Here is a 21425-nt window from a genome sequence, read left to right on the forward strand (position 1 = left end):
TCTTGGAGACTATTCATGTAAATGCAGTCGGTTTTGTCTTAAGTGAACTTGAACAGTTGGGAGAAATACAGATGTGTCAAAATATTTGATCTATGCGTCAGATCTTTAAGCAACAGCGTAAACCTGCAGCCGCCGACTGCGTCATAAATGTTAATCAAACGAAAGAAAAAGAGAAAATCACTCACTGCTCTTGGCTGAATCACTTATTAACTTTAATAAGAATCATCTATATTTAATGTATACAGTGAAGATTATTTTTACTTCATGAAATGTCTGTAGTAGGCTATTTCTGTAGAAGCCTTTACTGCTAAAAAACTTTTCAAAACTATTTAATTTGTATTTTTGAGTAATATATTTATTTATCATTTAGCTTGTAAGTAATACTTGGAGTGTTTACTTGCCTTCAGTAAGCTTGAGAATGTTTTATTACATTAGTTTATTCTTTTTTACTTTTGTATTAGTGGCAGTTTCTAGCTTCAAAGAAAAAAAAATTTTCGGACATCTTTGCGGCAATAGTTTTTATGGGTCCAAAATCCCCTTGGGTGTGCATTATTTTCTAATAATTCAACGGCCTCTAATCAATTATTCCTTACATAATGTAATTTATGTAACTATAAATGCATTCAAAAATAAAACAGGTGTGAGTTGGCTGTGACTTACGGAAAGTATATGTAGGGCTTTTATACACAGTGTGTGCCATAACTTCTGTTACATGACTTTAATAATTAGTGTCCCGCTTTGCTTAGCAAACTTAATAAAAAATCAAAATGGCAAGATGCAATAGAGGTTTGCTTTTGTTACATTTAAATGGATATTGCGTTTTTCTAGTTGTAAAGGTTAAAACAATGTTAAAATACTAATATATAAGAGAGTTTCGTGGGACTCAGACTTGAGTCCGACTCGGCCCATTTTGGACTCTGACTTGTCTCGGACTCGATTGGTTAAAGACTTGGACTCAACTTAGGTGGACTCGAACTCAACACTAGTATATTGTGCAAAACGTGTATATTGTTATGTGTATTGTTAATTTTTCATATCTTGTTGCTTGTACTGCGAGTCTTGTACCTAAGAATTTCACCATCAGTATACGTGTGTAGTGTACACAATGTGTGACAATAAAGAGATTTGATTTGATTTGATATATTATATTATGTATGATGTATTGACTGGATTAAAATTAATTTTATTATCAGTAAATGTTAAAAGAATATGTAAAAACATAAAATAATATAGATATGAGCATAGAAAACATTAAAACCAACACTTTTAATAAAACATAAATTCATCCCCCAAAATATCAAACAGATCATTTATTATACCATGTTGTAAATGCCTATTTTGAGTGGAAGCAAAAACATGTTGTTTTCCCGTGGAATTGGGCTACTTTTATACTGCTGCTGGGGTTGTTTTTCTTTACTCTGTGGGTTGAAGCAAACAACAATGAAACAATTAAAAAGTGTTAGCAAGAAAACTGTAGTTTAAAAAAGAAAGAAAGAAAACTCTATTCCTACGCCTCTTGCTTGTTACAAAAATATAACTGACTCCTTCATCAGGACAGGACAAGTGATAATAAAAGCTCATACATTAATAGTACAAATATTCTTCTTAATTATAACAAATTAAAATTCAATAAAATGATCATATTATATTAACATTCTTATATATACATATTGCTTCACAGCTCCAACAACACTTCTTCAAAATGTTATTTCGAATGGTTACAAATTAGATTCGGTTACAAATTATATGGATATTGCGTTTTTCTAGTTGTAAAGGTTAAAACAATGTTAAAATACTAATATATAAGAGAGTTTCGTGGGACTCAGACTTGAGTCCGACTCGGCCCATTTTGGACTCTGACTTGTCTCGGACTCGATTGGTTAAAGACTTGGACTCAACTTAGGTGGACTCGAACTCAACACTAGTATATTGTGCAAAACGTGTATATTGTTATGTGTATTGTTAATTTTTCATATCTTGTTGCTTGTACTGCGAGTCTTGTACCTAAGAATTTCACCATCAGTATACGTGTGTAGTGTACACAATGTGTGACAATAAAGAGATTTGATTTGATTTGATATATTATATTATGTATGATGTATTGACTGGATTAAAATTAATTTTATTATCAGTAAATGTTAAAAGAATATGTAAAAACATAAAATAATATAGATATGAGCATAGAAAACATTAAAACCAACACTTTTAATAAAACATAAATTCATCCCCCAAAATATCAAACAGATCATTTATTATACCATGTTGTAAATGCCTATTTTGAGTGGAAGCAAAAACATGTTGTTTTCCCGTGGAATTGGGCTACTTTTATACTGCTGCTGGGGTTGTTTTTCTTTACTCTGTGGGTTGAAGCAAACAACAATGAAACAATTAAAAAGTGTTAGCAAGAAAACTGTAGTTTAAAAAAGAAAGAAAGAAAACTCTATTCCTACGCCTCTTGCTTGTTACAAAAATATAACTGACTCCTTCATCAGGACAGGACAAGTGATAATAAAAGCTCATACATTAATAGTACAAATATTCTTCTTAATTATAACAAATTAAAATTCAATAAAATGATCATATTATATTAACATTCTTATATATACATATTGCTTCACAGCTCCAACAACACTTCTTCAAAATGTTATTTCGAATGGTTACAAATTAGATTCGGTTACAAATTATAGATCGAAATACAGTTAATTGTATTCAGTGTAGCGAATCAGCTCAAAGGGGAAATATGAATAATTAATCATAACTAGTTATAATTAATTATAAATATTTAGATCTGCTGTAAGTATTTACTTGACCTATCAGGGTCAACTTTCTGTCAATTCTAAGAACGTTAATTTCCTGGTTAAGGGAATTAACTTTCTTACTGTACAATACTACACAGAGCCTGTAGCATAAATCTGCATGATTAGGGACTCCAGTTATGAGCAAACAATGAACAATGTCAAGTGTGATACAAGTAAGACTTTATTAACTACATAAACATTTAAACTAGTCTAACATACACATATACACGAACACACACACACACGCATACAGTTGGTATAGGAACAGGATTAAAGCTTAGGCAGTAAAGAGAAAAGAAATAAAGCATGAAGCTATGGGACCATTGGATATTCAGCAGATCTACAGCCTGAAGGAAACATCAGATTCTTAGTTCAAACACACCTTTGTAAAAAGGTGCAAATGATACTTAATGTATCAATTAATAAGACTAACTTTGATACTTGCACGTCTTGTCTGTCTGACAGATTCCTGATGCAATCTGAAGGCTCAAGTTGATCTTTGCTGAAGTTGGTTGATGGAAAAGAACCAGTTTGAGTCAGATTATTGTTAGCTTTTACTGTTATGCTTATGATACTCAGCTCTATATTTCTTCACCGGCCCGGCGAAACATACCAATTTGAAAAACTAACAGAAGGCAAACCAAAATGACACTAAACAGCAGACAGAGAACTAGGAACTGATAACACGTTAAATACACAGACACCAATGGGACACACCTGGGAGCAAATGAACGAATTAATCAAAACACAGCTGGAGACGAATACACACAATGAGGACAGGAACAGGAGGGACCAAATAAGGGTAAGGACGGCACTTGTGGAGAAAAACACACACAAAACATGGACCGGAGTCTGACAATATGTTTCTACAATATATTTAGTAGTAGCTTATCAATGGTGACTATGTCAGTAAATGTACATATTGATTTATATCATTTATATATAACAATTAGATGCTACCCCTCAATATCTTAAATAACTATTTTCTGTACTTGATTATTACTGTACTTGTTGTTATTTGAACAGAACCTTGCAGGATATAGTATTCTCTTTAAAAGTAAATATGAAGGTTATTTTTAACCATATTCTCATGTTCAGATCAGTCTAGTAGTGTGGTAAAGTTCCGGTCCCCCCTCAAAAAAAAACTCAGGGAAGATTTCGGGCTCCGAGGCCCATAACCGGGGATTGGAGCCCTACCTGGGCTTAACTGGGGATCAGGAGCCCTCCCTGGGCTTAACTGAGAATTTGGGACCCTCCCTGGGCTTAACTGACAATCTGGAGCCCTCCTTGGCCTCGACGGGGAATCAGAAGCCCTCTGTGGGCTATACTCGGGAATAACAAAACTGATAACAAATACACAGACACCAATGGGACACACCTGAGAGCAAATTAACTAATGAATCAAAACACAGCTGGAGACGAATACATACAATGAGGACAGGAACAGCGCCCAAACTCTGGAATAATCTACCTAACATTGTTTGGGAGGCAGACATACTCTGTCAGTTTAAATCTAGATTAAAGACCCGTCTCTTTAACCTGGCTTACACATAACACAAACACATTTCTAATATTCAAATCCGTTAAAGGATTGTTAGGCTGCATTAATTAGGACAACCGGAACCGGGAACACTTCCCATAACAGCCGATGTACTTGCTACATCGTTAGAAGAATGGCATCTACGCTAATATTAGTCTGTTTCTTTCTTATTCCGAGGTCACCGTAGCCACCAGATCCAGTCTGTATCCAGATCAGATGGTCACTGCAGTCACCCGGATCCAGTGTGTATCCAGCCCAGATGGTGGATCAGGACCTAGAGATGACCTCGACAGCCATGAATGTCAGCGGAGACCAGGACAACTAGATGAGCCCCAGAGACAGATCCCCAGTAAAGACCTTGTCTCCTAGACGGCCACTGGGACAAGACCACAGGAAACAGTTGAGTCCTCTGCTCAATGTGACTTTGCTGCTACCTGGATTTGAACTGCTGGTTTCGTCTGGTCAGAGGAGAACTGGCCCCCCGACTGAGCCTGGTTTCTCCCAAGGTTTTTTCTCCATTCTGTCACCGATGGAGTTTTGGTTCCTTGCCGCTGTCGCCTCTGGCTTGCTTAGTTGGGGACACTTCATTTCCAGCGATATCGTCGACTTGATTGCACAGATACTATTTAAACTGAACTGAGCTGGATGATGACATCAATGAATTCAATAATCAACTGCCTTTAACTGAAAATTTAGTGTTTACCATTGTAATTTTGCATTAATGACAAACTATTTTCCTAATTAATGCTGTACAGTTGCTTTGACACAATCTGTATTGTTAAAAGTGCTATATAAATAAATGTGACTTGACTTGACTTGACTTTTCAATCTCACATAGAGCCACTGAGGAGTTTGAACGATAAACCCCAAATCCAGCATAAAGGGGCTCAGTGAATGTGGAAGTGAATGTGTGTAAATGTGTGAGTGTGTTAGAGACACTGTAGAAGGACAGCGTGCCAGATGACCAGTCTACATACACTCCTACTCTCTTAGAAGAGCATAAAGGGACGCGTATGACAGTTTCCTTATTATCATGACAGGCAATGAATGTGTCAGAGCAGATCAGACTCCAAGAATTTCTGTTGTTCCTATTGTATCCAAACTCAGAGAATTCATTCCATCCTTTTCTGCAGATTCGTTTATATGCAACTGATGTTACAGCATATCCACTCCATTCAGCCTCCCAGTAACAGCGTCCAGACAGATTCTCTCTACAGAGAACCTGAGGCCATCCATCAAATCTTTCTGCGTGATCAGGGTATGACTGACTTTTTCCCACATATGTCACCTTTTTGTTCTCATTAGAAAGAATTAGATGACTGTTTGCTGTGTTTGGATCTAGTGTTAGAGTGCAGGCATCTGAACAGAAGAAGAGAGAACATTTACAACACAGCAAATATCACTAATGGTATCTGTGTGTGTTTGTGCCATACATTTCTGTAGTCCTGCTGTAATCCTGAGCTCCCATCCATGATCCACACTGTAAAACATACACAGTGTCACAATGTCTGGACATCTGGTTCAATTAGTAAACACACACACACACACACACACACACACATATACAGCAGTGGTTCCTGCTCAACATACTTAAGATTGTCCAGTGCATAGTTTGGATTGTTCAATGTATCACAGAGTAGCTTGACTCCTAATTCTCCTGGGTGATTGTAGCTCAGATCCAGCTCTCTCAGGTGTGAGGGGTTTGAACTCAGAGCTGAAGACACATAACAGCAGCCTTCCTCAGTCACCTTACAGCCAGACAATCTACAAACACACAGCAACACATTTTTTGGACATCATACAACAACCTGTGCAGTTCACTTAGTTGCTGACTGTGTTTTTCCTCAACCCTTTTGCTTTTGCTTATTCTCTACTATGCCTCTGTAAACTATTGACTGCACCTTTCTATTAAAATGTTAGGGTTCACTGTGCAATTTTCACCTTACTCACTGCATACTGTCTATGAATGATGCTCTAGGAAAAATCTGCACATATCTGTTGAACTAGGATACTGGTACTGGTATAATACTAGTATCAGTATCATTGACCAGTAAGGAAGTATCAGAAGTATCAAATAATTAAAAATCATTAAAAATCCTAAACAGATATTTTAAGTGAAAGATTGGAGAAAATACAGCAACGTAGTCTGCTGAGACATTGCAAACACCCAAGTCCAGAGAATGAATGATAACAACATGTTTTGTTTGATCAGTCAGTTTTTGTTTGTGTTTTTAAATACCTCAGTATGTTCAGTTGACACTCTGTACTCTTCAGTCCAGCAGAGAGTAGCTTTACTCCTGAATCCTGCAGGTCATTGTTACTCAGGTCCAGCTCTCTCAGACAGGAGTTTGATGACTGTAGAGCTGAAGATTCTAAGTGACAGGGGAAGCGAATTCCAAAGTTTGTGTGCCGTGACAAAAAAGGACCTGCTGCCCATTGAAGATAGGCAGAACCTAGGCACACAAAGAAGTTCTGAACTAGAAGTCCGGAGTGAGGGAGAAGGAATATAAGAAGAGAGTAGGTCGGAAAGATAGGAGGGAGCAAGACCTTTGAGTGCCTTAAAGGTGAGCAGAAGAATTTTGTATTACACACAAATTGATACAGGCAACCAGTAAAGATTAATTAGAATGGGGTGATGTGAGCAGATTTTTTGTGGAAGTTAATAGTCTGGCAGCAGAATTTTTTATGTACTGCAGACGAAAGATGGAGTGAGCTGGTAAGTCAGAAAAAAGAGCGTTACAACAGTCAAGGTGAGCGGTAATAAACGCATGCACTAATGATTCTGCAGCTTTTCTACTGAGGAAAGGACGAAGTTGTGCAATTCGACATAGCTGAAAAAAGCAGCTTTGGAGAGTCTGCTGACATCCAAGGTCAGTGATGGGTCTAGAATGATACATAAATTTCTAACAGTAGTCGATGGAAATATAGAAATAGCGTCAAGGTCAAAGCTAGAAACATTAGTTTTATTTTTTATTAGAGATGGGGGACCAATTATTAAAATTTCTGTTTTACTCAAGTTCAAACTAAGAAAATTAGAGTGTAGCCAGTCTTTTAACTCACTGATTCATGAAGATAAGGAAGCCATCGAAAGGGTAGAATCTGGCTGACAAGCAGTGTATATCTGGATGTCATCAGAATTAAGCTTTGATTTAAATTCACTGAAAGAGGTGACCATTCTAAGTGCCAGGGGAAGCGAATTCCAAAGTTTATGTGCCGTGAGAAAAAAGGACCTGCTGCCCATTGAAGATAGGCAGAACCTAGGCACACAAAGAAGTTCTGAACTAGAAGTCCGGAGTGAGGGAGAAGGAATATAAGAAGAGAGTAGGTCGGAAAGATAGGAGGGAGCAAGACCTTTGAGTGCCTTAAAGGTGAGCAGAAGAATTTTGTATTACACACGAATTGATACAGGCAACCAGTAAAGATTAAATAGAATGGGGTGATGTGAGCAGATTTTTTGTGGAAGTTAATAGTCTGGCAGCAGAATTTTTAATGTACTGCAGACGAAAGATGGAGTGAGCTGGTAAGTCAGAAAAAAGAGCGTTACAACAGTCAAGGTGAGCGGTAATAAACGCATGCACTAATGATTCTGCATCTTTTCTACTGAGGAAAGGACGAAGTTGTGCAATTCGACATAGCTGAAAAAAAAGCAGCTTTGGAGAGTCTGCTGACATCCAAGGTCAGTGATGGGTCTAGAATGATACATAAATTTCTAACAGTAGTCGATGGAAATATAGAAATAGCGTCAAGGTCAAAGCTAGAAACATTAGTTTTATTTTTTATTAGAGATGGGGGACCAATTATTAAAATTTCTGTTTTACTCAAGTTCAAACTAAGAAAATTAGAGTGTAGCCAGTCTTTTAACTCACTGACTCATGAAGATAAGGAAGCCATCGAAAGGGTAGAATCTGGCTGACAAGCAGTGTATATCTGGATGTCATCAGAATAACAGTGGTAATTAAAACCATGGCAACTAATTATTTGGCCAAGAGGCTGAATGTAGAGGATGAATAATAATGGTCCGAGAACTGAACCCTGGGGAACACCCTGTTTGAGCGAGACTTGGAAGATTTGGAATTGTTCAGTGAGATGTAGTATTGTCTATCTGTGAGATATGAGAAGAACCAGGATAATGCAGAACCTGAGATGCCAAACTCTGCAAGGCGAGAGAGTAATATCTTATGACAAACAGCATCGAAATCTGAGCTGAGGTCAAGTAATAAAAGAATTGATAAACTGCCCGAATCACCAGAAAGTAAGAGATCACTGATGACCTTTACTAGAGCAGTTTCCATACTGTGCTGTTAGCGAAAACCAGACTGAAAAATATCAAAGAGATTGTTGTAGGCTAGAAATGACTGCAGCTGAGAGACAACGGCCTTTTCCATAATTTTGATACTAATGGCAGGTTAGAAATTGGACGGTACTTAGATAACTTTACAGGATCCAGATTCGTTTTTTTTTTAGAATAGGGGTAACAGCAGCAGTCTTGAGTGAGATCGGAGCAGTGGAAGAAATAAAACAAATTTTATTGTTCATTAAATTTAGACAAGGGATAGCCAACTCTGCTCCTGGAGGGCTACCATCCTGCAGAGTTTAGCTCCAATAATAATCAAACACACCTGAAACTTAAGTGTTCTGAATTACTTAAAAATAACAGGCAGGTTTGTTGGTAGAGCAGGGTTGGAACTGAAGTATGGAGGAAAGATGCTGTCCGGGAGCTAGGTTGACTACCCCCGACACATTCTGACTGACATTTACAATAATCACTTCCCAGACAGCAAACAGACATAGATTCAACATCTACTTTTGGTTGTAAGGTCCCGTATCAGTTGTCAACAATTTTCAATGTCAATTTAACTGTCACTATTTGGTCAGGTAATCAAAATATTGTTAGGTCCAAAAAAAGAAGGGAAAAAAAACATCAATTCAACATTGAAATTAAATTGACTCATCAATATACTGCCAACCCATTTGGTCAAAATAATATTTGTTCGATGTTGAAACCTGGTTGATGTGCATGCACGTCATTTGGATCATAGCAGCCAACTGCCACTGTACACTGAGGTAAAGGTAATAAAAAATATGCATATTTAATGTTAAGTGTCAATTTACAGATGCAATGTTTTACATTTTTTTACATTACGTAGCAGGTAAACTCTGATATAAAAGTTATTTAAATTGGTAACTTCACCACAATAAAGAAGGAACTCCTCACAGAGACACATTACAGCACTGAATGGTCAAGGATTTTTTTTGCAGGTTTTCTGGGAGCATCAATTGAAGGCACAACAAACTTACAGAACCAACATCTGTTGTAAGAGTAGTTGGATGGCTGACTACACTAATGTACCATATTACTACTACTACTACTACTACTACTATTACTACCAGCAGTGTTGGCTTGGAATGTCAATCTGAATTGTTTTGCACAATGATAAATAATTTGCTACATAATTTTTTTTAAACACTGCCTATGCAAATAGCAAGCTTTACTGGCAATTTTTTAATTCATTTAATTAATGGTCATTAAAATTTCCGTTACCAACACAAACATACACATTGTACCAAAAGTGTATGACTTTTTTGTTTACTAATTAAAATGTGGATGTTACAAGTTTCACTCTTGAGCAAAGTATTTCTTTTAAATTGTAACTTGGAGACTAGTTAGATTAGTTATATTATTATAATGGGTTTTTGCCCTTAAATCACTTTAAAATAATCAAAAGATGGTTGCCTTTTAAACAACCATTGTTTCAATAATGTTGCTCATCAGATATGAATACAAGCAGTAAGAACTATTACAGTTGAAACTGAAGTCTTTTGTTTCACCAGATTTTTTTTTATTATTGAAAAAAAGATGCTTCTTTTTGTCTTCGTCTCTTATGTGTTGTACCACTCAAAGTCAACTGATGTAAAAACTGACATTTCCCACGAAATCTGACCCTGCATAATGCTTTAATAACAGCCTCAATGTACAACTGCTTTACATCGTGAAGGAATTAAACATTAGTCTTGTGTATTCTGATCCTTAACTAAACAATATCTGCAGCTGGTTGCATTAACAGCTTAGATTAGTCTTCTAAGTCAAGTCATCTTTATTTTTATTTTATAAATTTTTTAAGAATAGTCATAACATTTTAAGCTAGAATAAAACCAATTTTTTTGTTTTGTTTTGATTCTTTCTGTTCTCTATTTTGATGTATTGCATAATCAGATACAACAAAATATGCTGGGGGCCATGGAAAATTTAGTGAAAATGATCAAAAACACTGGTGGTGGCTGGCAACTTTTTTTTTATAAACGCTGGTGGGGAAAGATTTAATAAGCTAATTGCATTATTAGTTATCAGATGCCAATTAAAACACTTATTCATACATTCATACATTGAACAAGAAAACATGAAAGTCAGACCTCAGTGTGTTCAGTTGTGATTGTGAACTCTTCAGTCCAGCAGCAATCAGCATCACTCCTGAATCCTGCAGGTCATTGTTACTCAGGTCTAGCTCTCTCAGATGGGAGTCTGACGATTGTAGAACTGAAGACAAACTTTCACAACACTGACCAGTCAATCTACATCCTGCCAATCTGAACAAAACAAAAAGGGTTCAGTAATTAAAACATGCCAAAACACCCAGTAAATGACAAGACTCAAATTGACAGGCATTAACCAAATTTACACACACTATCAATAAGCCACCAAATAGTACAATATTTCTATATATTTATATAAATATTTATTAATTTGAAGAATCATTCATTAGGTAGTCGTCGAAATACCTATTCCATAAATTAAACATTATCAAGGTTTACATAAAGATGGGAAACTTAATTATTTTGCAGGTTTGCATAAAATTTATTGTTTGTATTCCCTTTGTGATTTGATGTAGGCCTAAAATTAGTCATGGAGCCATGACTATATTTATTGTGACACAAGGCTTACTCTCAATTCACACAAAGTGAATTCAGTAGTAGAGTAGAGTAGAGTAGTAGAGCGTTAGTCAACAATGTGAATGACATGAGTTCAAATCTAAAACAAACATTGATTGATTGACTGACTGATTGATTGATTGATTGATTGACTGATTGATTGAGCCAATCAATGGCATCATGCCTTTGTCATCCAGAAACTCCCTACACACTCTGGGCACAAGGCCGGCATTGTCATGCACCTGGAGGAACCCAGGGCCGACTGCACCAGTGTCCATCCAGACCGGTCATGCAGGATAATGTTGCAGGCAGCTTAACTTAGCAAACGTAGCAAGGACATCGGTAAAATAGTCCATGAGACATCAGTGGTTCAACCGTAATTTTACGAAGCTACGAGAATACTTTTTTGTGTAAGCAGCAGCACGCACATACTTTGTTTACATGCAAAAGGAGAGCAGGCGCATGCGACGTGATACTCTCCAAAATGGCGGTACGCCGCAGCAGACGGGATGAGGATGCGAAGAATTGTTGAATAAAGTTGTTATTTTTGTTTTCTTTGCACACAAAAAGTATTCTCGTGGCTTTGTAAAATTACGGTTGAACCACTGATGTCACATGCACAATTTTGCGGATGTCTATACTACGTTTCTGGGCCTGGGAACATTTCAGTTGTGTTGCTGTCTATGGAGGGTCAGAGAGCTCTCGGATTTCATCAAAAATATCATAATTTGTGTTCCGAAGATGAACAAAAGTCTTATGGCAAAAACAAAAAGTGGATCCCATTGCAAGAAGCAAAAATAATCCACGTCCAGGCACTCACATAGCAGGCCAAATATAAAAAGCCTTTGTTGTGCGACAGGGCTACATGTTAAAAAACACCATTGCGTATCAGCCCAAACAGGCCTTCGTCAGGGTGTTAGACAATAGAGAATGAGAACTAGTTAAATAGATACACCTGTGACTACATTTTCAAAATCTAACCACTAGATGTTTCTTAGGAGTTAAAAAACTTTCTCTGAATAAATACATCTGTGACTATACATTTTCAGAATCTGATCACTAGATGTCTCTTGGGTATTTAGGTCTTATGGGTTTGGAACAACATGGGGGTGAGCAATTAATGACAGAATATAGATTTTTGGGTGAACTAGGCCTATCCCTTTAACAGTAACTTCATTGTACAGTTTTTAGAAGTAAAAAAGAACAATGTATAATTTACAGTACATTTTCATTCCCAGAATTCCCTGTGTGATGCTCCACATTGGAAAGTATTTTGTTTAAATAAACCTGTTTCTTATTAGTTTCTGTTATTAGTTATGTACATTAGGGATTTATGTTACATTTTCTGTTGTTTAATGAATGTCTATTGCATTATTTAAGTGTTCTGTGTTACCATGATGGTGTTTTGTGTTTGCGTGAATGACTCTGTGCACCTTCTGTATATTAGCATATATTTCAGCTAGTGGAAGAGCTACTTGTGATGAACTCTGATTCTTCATGTGGCTTTCTCTTTTACCACCTGCATTATAGAGGTTGTCAGTAAATGTTAAAGGTACAAAACAGATTTTAGTAGCAGTGTGCATTGTTGAATTGACTGGTTTGCATTCAGATTTTTTTAATTTTTTTTGTAAATTACAATTTTATACTGTAAAATGTACAGTTTGTTCTGTAAATGTGTTTACAGTTTTTATGTATTTTGTACAAAATTATTCTGGCAACCACAGATGCCTAAAGTTTGTAATAACTACTGATATTTAAAACATTTTTTAACAGTGAATATTTAGGAAATACATCCACACATCCACATCAGAACATTGTGAAAGAGAAAGACAGACCTCAGTATGTTCAGTTGACAGTGTGAATTCCTCAATCCAGCAGAGAGTAGCTTGACTCCTGAATCCTGTAAGTCATTGTTACTCAGGTCCAGTTCTCTCAGACGGGAGTTTGATGATTGTAGAGCAGAAGATAAACTTTCACAGTGGTGATCAGAGAGACAACATCCAGCAAGTCTATAACAGAGGATGACAGTGTTAAACCAGCACCAACTACATAAAGTCAATCAAACATAATTTCGCTTCATGTCTTTTCACAAATTGTGAAAACGCATTGTTACAAAGCAGCTTTACAGAAAGTCACACTGTTATGTCTATGATGCCTTCATGGTCATTTGATATATGACGCTTTCTAAAGATGTGCTCTCATCTAACTGCATGAACAACAAGATCCTTGAGCCATGCCAGTATGCCATTGTAGGAGCCAAAATGTGTGTAAAAAGGTGATGTGTTATTCTCATTTTGAACATTGAGTGGCACTGTGAACCTTCCAGAGATTTCAGTGTATATAGGTTGCCTTCCTACTGTTGTAGGTAGGTGTTTGACCCGGAAGGGCAAAAGATTTTTGACCGCAACAGCGGGAAAGACGATGGACATGTGTAAGACTTTCTGGTAGTGTATGTATTGGATACTAAATTGGACATTATGCACGCTGGTGGTATGTGGAGCCAATAAATTGTGTATGGTGATGCAAACAGAAGAATGGTCTTCTCGTTTGTAATGGAGGAAGTAAACAACATACATCAAAGCAAGAAAGCGCGTCAACCCAATTACTCCGGGATCAAACAACTCAGTAGCTTAAAGTATTCGATTTAACTCCTATAATTCAAGTAAAAAACCTTGCATGTGGAACTTTGTTTGGAACTTCGGCACGTTTGGATACATCAAAGATGAAGGAGGACGCGGTGTTAACGGGAGTCGCTGGATTTCGTCTGTGCCGAGGAGTGCTTCTGCGGTTTGCCATCAGTGTAAAGGATGTCGTGATGCTGGATCTATAAGCTTCTAAAGCCAGCTGAAGAACACAGCAACATCGGATCATCTAATGGCGCCCAACGTACTGTAGTGAATCAGCTCATTAATTATAAATATTTAGATCCGCTGTAAGTATTTACTTGACCTCTCAGGGTCAACTGTCTGTCAATTCTAAGAACGTTAATTTCCTGGTTAAGGTACAGAGCCTGTAGCATAAATCTGCATGATTAAGGGACTCCAGTTATGGGCAAACAATGAACAACGTCAAGAGTGATACAAGTAAGACTTTATTAACTACATAAAGACTTAAACTAGTCCAACATACTACATAAACACTTAAACTAGTCTAACATACACACGCACACACACACACGCATACTAGTGATGCGCGGATGAGCTAAAACGTCACCCGAATCTGCAGCTTCAAATAAATTATCCACCCGCCAACCGCCCGCACCTGTATTTTTGTCTGATTTAGATAACCACACCCGATCATCACATTAGGGTTCGTACGGTCATGAAAAACCTGGAAAAGTCATTGAACAGCAATTACCAGGCCTAGAAAGTTTTGTAAAAATAAATAAACTTAAAAAGTTTTTGAAAAGTCATGAAAATATATTTCTCTGTATAATAGAATTATGTTTAATCAGATCCTGAATTTCGTTGCTGGGTTTGCACATACATCGCATTACTCATTCCCACAGCTTTCGACTTTAAAATGAGGGAAATTACTGCAAAACCTTTATTCAATATAGCGTGTAATGTATTATTTTCACGTCTTTTTAAGCCATTCGGTACTCGCGCTCTCCAGAGTCGCGTGTGCTCACAGTCACATCCAAAGTACTGAGAGTACCAAATTGAGAAAGTACTGTCGGGTTTGTCTTAAGTTAATGTAAACAGTTGCAAAATAAAACGCATGGGTATCAGTATTGGATCCGTGAAATAAGTCTTGTGACAGCAGCCTAATAAAGCTGTTTAACCTTTTATTAATGTTAATCAAACAACAAAAGACAGAGAAAATCCCTTACTGCTCTTGACTAAATAATGTTTTGTTGAATAACTTTTAATGTTAATTTACAGTTTATTCAATTTCTGTCCCCTATTTAAAACACGTTCATAATTTAGAAAATGTAGTTAATACTTGCATCATTAATTATTTATTTTATCCACCCGCAACCCACCCGCAAATAATCAGAATGCATTTTTTTATTAATCAGATCACCCGATCCGCGGATTATCTGCAGCACCCGCGGATATAACCGCCATCCGCGCATCACTAAGGCATACAGTTGGTATAGGAAAAGGATTAAAGCTTAAGCAGTAAAAAGGAGAGAAATAAAGAATGAAGTAATGGAACCATTTGATATTCAGCAGATTTACAGCCTGAAGGAAACATCAGATTCTTAGTTCAAACACACCTTTGTAAAAAGGTGCGAATGATACCTAATGTATCAATTAATAAAACTAAGTTTGATACTTGCACGTCTTGTCTGTCTGACAGAGATTTTTGATGCAATCTGAAGGCCCAAGTTAATCTTTGCTGAAGTTGGTTGATGGAAAAGAACCAGTTTGAGTCAGATTATCTTGGTGAATGGAAAGTCGAGGCCCGAGGCCCGAGGCCTGGCACGAAACTTAGGCTGTCCTGGAGCGTTGTAGCTCACATTTTCATCTTCTCAGAATTCAACCAAAGAATAGTCAATTTTTGGGCATTGTGTGTCTTTCCTAAGGGTAAATGAGGTGTGAGTTTCTCTGCTTGCATTCCTTTGAGCAATAAAACTAGTGATATCAGACTTCGTTGCCATGGAACCAGAGGCCTGTTCTGCCTTCCTGAGGTGTTATGCATTTCGGGGGAAGGGTCCATAGGTCCTCATATGGCTTGTTAACTGAGGGGTGTTACAGAGTATTTGTTAAATATAGCTAACAAAATATATATTGTGTGTTTGATTGGTCCAGACGCTACAGCACTGAGGTATGTGTAGCGCTACACTGTTTTATGGCCATTCAGTTGTGTGCACACATAATTAAAATGAATTGAATGGTCTGACTGCCGAAGCAGGAGGATTATAAACTTTGGTATTGACTGTTTGTTGCAACAAACTATTAAAAATAGACTAATCCTTATGGAGACACGCAACGCAACATCGGATAATACTGTGGGGTCTGGTGTGTCAGCTGTTAGAAAATCAAAGTGTGGCTAGCAATGTGGAAGTGCAAACTGAAAAACATGTGGTTAAGCTTTCATTTAAAGCATTAGCTGATAAGTTGGATAAGTTGCAAGCTGGCAGAAAAGCCAAACTGAAAAAGGCAAATAATATAAGAAAATCCTTGCAAGGTTCTATTCAAAAGGGTGACAAATTACAAGAACAAAGTGCACTTGAAGAGCTCACTGAGGTATGTGATAATGCAAAAAGCATGCACGAGTCTTTATTGGGTTTATTGCCACCCGATGAAAGGGAAGAACATGAAACGTGGTTTAAGGCAAAAATTATGTTTAATGATGAGTGCATTGCTGATGCAAACCAATGGGTTTTGTGTAATGAAGATAATGTGTTTGTAAGAGGATGTGATGTTATTGGTGATGGTATTAATCCAAATGACAGTGTGTCCAATGTTGAAAGTAAACATTCAAATAAAAGCAGCATGAGCAGTACAAAAATCAGCACTACATCCTCTGCAAGGATAAAAACAGAAGCAGATAGAGCTGCACATGTTGCTCACATTGCAGCTATAAAGGATAGGCATGCTCTTGAGGAGCAAGAGCAGCAGTTAAGGAGGAAAAGGAAACAGCTCGATTTGGAGGCTGAACTGACTGCATCTACTGCTAAGCTGGCAGTGTTGGAGGCTTTTGAAATGAAAAAGCTCTACTCAAGGATCTGCAAGTGTCATGAATTCCCACTTGGAAAAGGAAGGAAAGAAAAGGAAATCTGGCAATAGGTTAACCCCTATGGCAACAGAATACAAGCCTGAAGAAGGGAAAACAGTTCAACAAAGTGTCTGTTCATTACCACCTGTCCAAATAGCTGATGTGCGACCTAAGACAAGTGAGTGTCGGATTAACACTGCTACAAGTCAACAGTATACTTTTAATAAACAACGGCAGACAACAGTTGCTCAGGGAACATCACAGCATACAACTTCTCAATCAAAAGGAAAGCAGGCTGTATACTATGATGCAACTGGTCAGAATCCACCTGATGGTATACTCACCATCATGTATAAGCAAAATTAGATCACAGCTGCCTTGCTTCAACAAAAGTGTTCAATGTCATTGCCACCAAGAGATATTCCCATATTTGATGAGAATTCACTTCAATACAGAACCTTTATAAAAGCTTTCGAACAAGGTGTGGAAGGAAAAGCAAGTTAAGTAGATTGTTTGTACTATTTAGAGCAATTTACTTGTGGACAGCCACGAGAGCTGGTGTGTAGTTGTCAACACATGGCTTCTGAGCATGGTTACACAGTAGCAAAGAATATTTTACTGGAACACTTTGGCAATGAGTATAAAATTGCTACTGCTTATATTGAAAAGGCTCTGGCTTGGAAACCAGTGAAGTCTGAGGATGTGAAATCACTGCAAGCTTATGCTTTGTTCTTGCGTGGCTGTTGCAATGTAGTGGAGGAGCTCCAGTACATGCAGGAAATATATATACCTGCAAACATGCAAAGTGTTATTTCCAAATTGCCATTCAAGCTGAGGGATCAGTGGAGAATAACAGCTTATGACATAATGGAAACATGTAACTGTCGAGCTTGTTTTATTGATCTGGTCACATTCATAGAACGTCATGTCCGAATTCTTTCTGACCCCTTGTTTGGTGATATTCAGGAGTCATCGTTTAGTGTCACCGGAACAAAGACATTGATCAGATTTAAGTCAGCCCAAGGAAAGAATGAAGGGAAATACTTTTGCTACTACAGTAGCCAACATAGATTCACTTTCAGGAGTTGGGAGTTCAAAATCAGACTCGGGGGAGGCTGACAAGAATGATTGCCTATGCTGTTCTAATAATCACTCATTGGAGAAGTGTGATCAGTTCAATTCAAAGAAGCATAAGGAAAAGATAGGCTTTCTTAGGGAAAAGGGAGTTTGCTTTGCATGCTTGTGTACTGGGCACATGAGCAAGGATTGTAAAGGACGCCTGACATCAAAAGACAATCAGCAGCAGTGAACCAGTCGTCATCTGATAACAAGTTATTTTTTTCCAAAACATGTGGTAATACAGTGGTCGGTAAGGACCGATGTGCATTGTCCATTTTCCCAGTACAAGTTAAATCCATCAAAGGAAACAAAGTCATAAAAGCATATGCATTCTTGGATCCGGGTAGTTCAGCTACATTCTGCTCAGAAAAGCTTATGCAGAAGCTGAAAATTTCAGGTAAACAGTTCACATTCCTGCTCAGTAAAATGGGGCAAAGATCAGCATATTTCTATGCTTATTCTGAAGCATGTGCATGTAAGTCTGGGTCATGGTGAACGAAGCCATACGTTATCCACAGTTAGGAGGAAATTTTTGATTACTAACTTCTACTCATCTGTCAGGAAGATAATTTCTGGGTGTGGCCTTTGTAGATGACATAATAGAAGAGCAGCTGAACAAAAAATGGCAGATCTTCCAAAGGAGAGGATCCTTCCTGATCTACCACCATTTACCAACACTGGAGTAGATTACTTCGGACCAGTGGAAGTAAAGAATGGAAGAGTAACCTGTAAAAAATATGGAGTAGTATTCAAGCAGGGAAATTCATCTTGAGGTAGCAAGTTCACTAGAAACAGATGCATGTATTAATGCATTACGACGTTTCATTAACAGAAGAGGACAAGTGATACATCTAAGATCGGATAATGGTACTAACTTTATTGGAGCACAAAGAGAACTGAAGGAGGCTCTTGCTACATTGAATCATGATAAAATTCAAGGAGTGTTGTCACAGGTTGGAATTCGTTGGAGCTTTAATCCACCAGCAGGTTCACACCATGGTGGTATATGGGAAAGAATGATACGCTCTGTAAAAAAGGTTCTCAGCTCTGTTCTAGATCATTAGGATCGTCCGATAGCTTGGTAATTGGTCGATCATTCAGAATGGATTCCACTTCACAGAAAACTGTGTTAAGTCTATCATCATCTAACCTTTGTTGATGTAGAACAGAGCTGAGAATATATATATCTATAAATGAGTAGAAGATGATATATATATATGGTGTATTTTACTTTACAGAGACACCTCATGCTATAATTCATCTTCTACTCATTTATAGATATATATATTCTCAGCTCTGTTCTACATCAACAAAGGTTAGATGATGATAGACTTAACACAGTTTTCTGTGAAGTGGAATCCATTCTGAATGATCGACCAATTACCAAGCTATCGGACGATCCTAATGATCTGGAGCCTCTCACTCCTAATCATCTTCTCCTCTTGAAAGGGAAACCAGCTTTACCACCTGGTGTGTTTGAACCTCATGACCAGTATGCAAGAAGACAATGGAGACAGATGCAATATATTTCAGATCTGTTCTGGAAAAGATGGCTACGGGAATACCTGCCTTTGCTTCAAGAGAGGCAAAAGTGGAATCAGAAGAAAAGGAGTTTGGTTTGATCGACCAATTATCAAGCTATCAGACGATCCTAATGATCTGGAGCCTCTCACACCTAATCATCTTCTTCTCTTGAAAGGGAAACCAGCTTTACCACCTGGTGTGTTTGAACCTCATGACCAGTATGCAAGAAGACAACAGATGCAGATGCAATATATTTCAGATCTGTTCTGGAAAAGATGGCTACGGGAATACCTGCCTTTGCTTCAAGAAAGGCAAAAGTGGTATCAGAAGAAAAGGAGTTTGTTTGCTGGAGACATTGTAGTAATTATGGACTCGTCGGCTCCTCGTGGTTCCTGGGCTCTTGGCAAGGTCATAGAGGTTTTTCCAGATAAGCATGGTCTGGTGCGTTCTGGGAGGTTCCAGACCAAAACCAGCATCATTGAAAGACCAATAACAAAACTTTGTCTATTACATGAAGTGTAAATAACACTGTTTTCTGACTGGGTGTATGGTAATGTTTTGGCTCCTTCTTTTTCATTGTATTTGAATTGTTATGTTTGTTCAACTTTAACAATTAGGGGTCAATGTGTAGGAGCCAAAATGTGTGTAAAAAGATGATGTGTTATTCTAATTTTGACCACTGAGTGGCGCTGTGAACCTTCTAGAGATTTCAGTGTAAATAGGTTGCCTTCCTACTGTTGTAGGTAGGTGTTTGACCCGGAGGGCAAAAGGTTTTTGACCGCAACTGCGGGAAAGATGATGGACATGTGTAAGACTTTCTGGTAGTGTATGTGATACAAAATTGCACATTATGCACGCTGGTGGTATGTGGAGCCAATAAATTGTGTATGGGGATGCAAACAGAAGAATGGTCTTCTCGTTTCAAATGGAGGAAGTAAACAACATACATCAAAGCAAGAAAGCGCGTCAACCTAATTACACCGGGATCAAACAACTCAGTAGCTTAAAGTATTAGATCTTTAAAAGAAGTTCAATAAACACTTCTATAAAAACTTAGATTACAGGTATTTGTTGTTTGAACCTCTCATTAGCCAGCTGTATATATGGTGTATTTTACTTTACAGAGACACCTCATGCTATAATTCATCTTCTACTCATTTATAGATATAAAATTAAGTATTTATAAAATTTGATCCTACCACGTTCAGACAACCCAGAGCATCTAACAGAGTATGTGTGATTGCAGTTTTTTTTTTTGTTTTAGCTTTTTACTCAATAATATTACCTGCGTGGCATTTTTTCTAATATTAATTAGATATTAGAACAACAGTCCTACACGGAAGCAGCTCCGGGCGGATGACGTATGAGGTCAGCTTTGCGCATGCGCCGCTCAGAAGTGACGCACGCGGAAGTGCAAGGGAGAGATCAAAACAAAACACCAGTCACTTATTAGAAGTACAAAACGAGGATTTGTAAAGAAGAATGTTGGAGGATTTCGATATAAGCCAAGAGGAAAACTTTGCTTTCTTTGCTCCTGTTAACAAATGTTGGGTTTCATGAGACTCTGCATGCGCAACGCTGAACTCATACATCCGCCCGGAGCTGCTTCCATGTAGGACTGTTGGCGCAAGCTACATTAAAGTGATTATTACGTTTTGAATATAGATATTTCTGTCAGAATCAGAATCAGAATGAGCTTTATTGCCAGGTATGTTTACACATACGAGGAATTTGTTTTCGTGACAGAAGCTTCCACAGTGTAACAGAATGACAGTGACAGAACAAAAAACACAGATAATAAAAATAAAAATAGAACAAGTAAATAAGGAATAAAAATATATAAATTGACA

At 37.5% G+C, this 21425-nt stretch overlaps 1 protein-coding gene across 1 annotated transcript in view; it reads right to left on the minus strand.

Annotated features, from left to right (window-relative positions):
* The window catches only part of LOC107570112 (NACHT, LRR and PYD domains-containing protein 12), a 59977-nt gene that overhangs the window by 2924 nt on the left and 35628 nt on the right, over positions 1-21425 (minus strand). Inside the window, exons 8-13 of the mRNA XM_016256313.1 lie at positions 13101-13274; positions 10778-10923; positions 6578-6710; positions 5929-6102; positions 5772-5818; positions 5160-5697 (exon numbers count right to left, since the gene is read on the minus strand). Coding sequence (XP_016111799.1) covers positions 5160-5697; positions 5772-5818; positions 5929-6102; positions 6578-6710; positions 10778-10923; positions 13101-13274 — 1212 coding nt within the window. The remainder of the gene's footprint in view (positions 1-5159; positions 5698-5771; positions 5819-5928; positions 6103-6577; positions 6711-10777; positions 10924-13100; positions 13275-21425) is intronic.

Source organism: Sinocyclocheilus grahami, unplaced genomic scaffold (assembly GCF_001515645.1).
Source record: "Sinocyclocheilus grahami isolate Dianchi unplaced genomic scaffold, SAMN03320097.WGS_v1.1 scaffold1417.1, whole genome shotgun sequence".
In the NCBI taxonomy this organism is placed as follows: domain Eukaryota; kingdom Metazoa; phylum Chordata; class Actinopteri; order Cypriniformes; family Cyprinidae; genus Sinocyclocheilus; species Sinocyclocheilus grahami.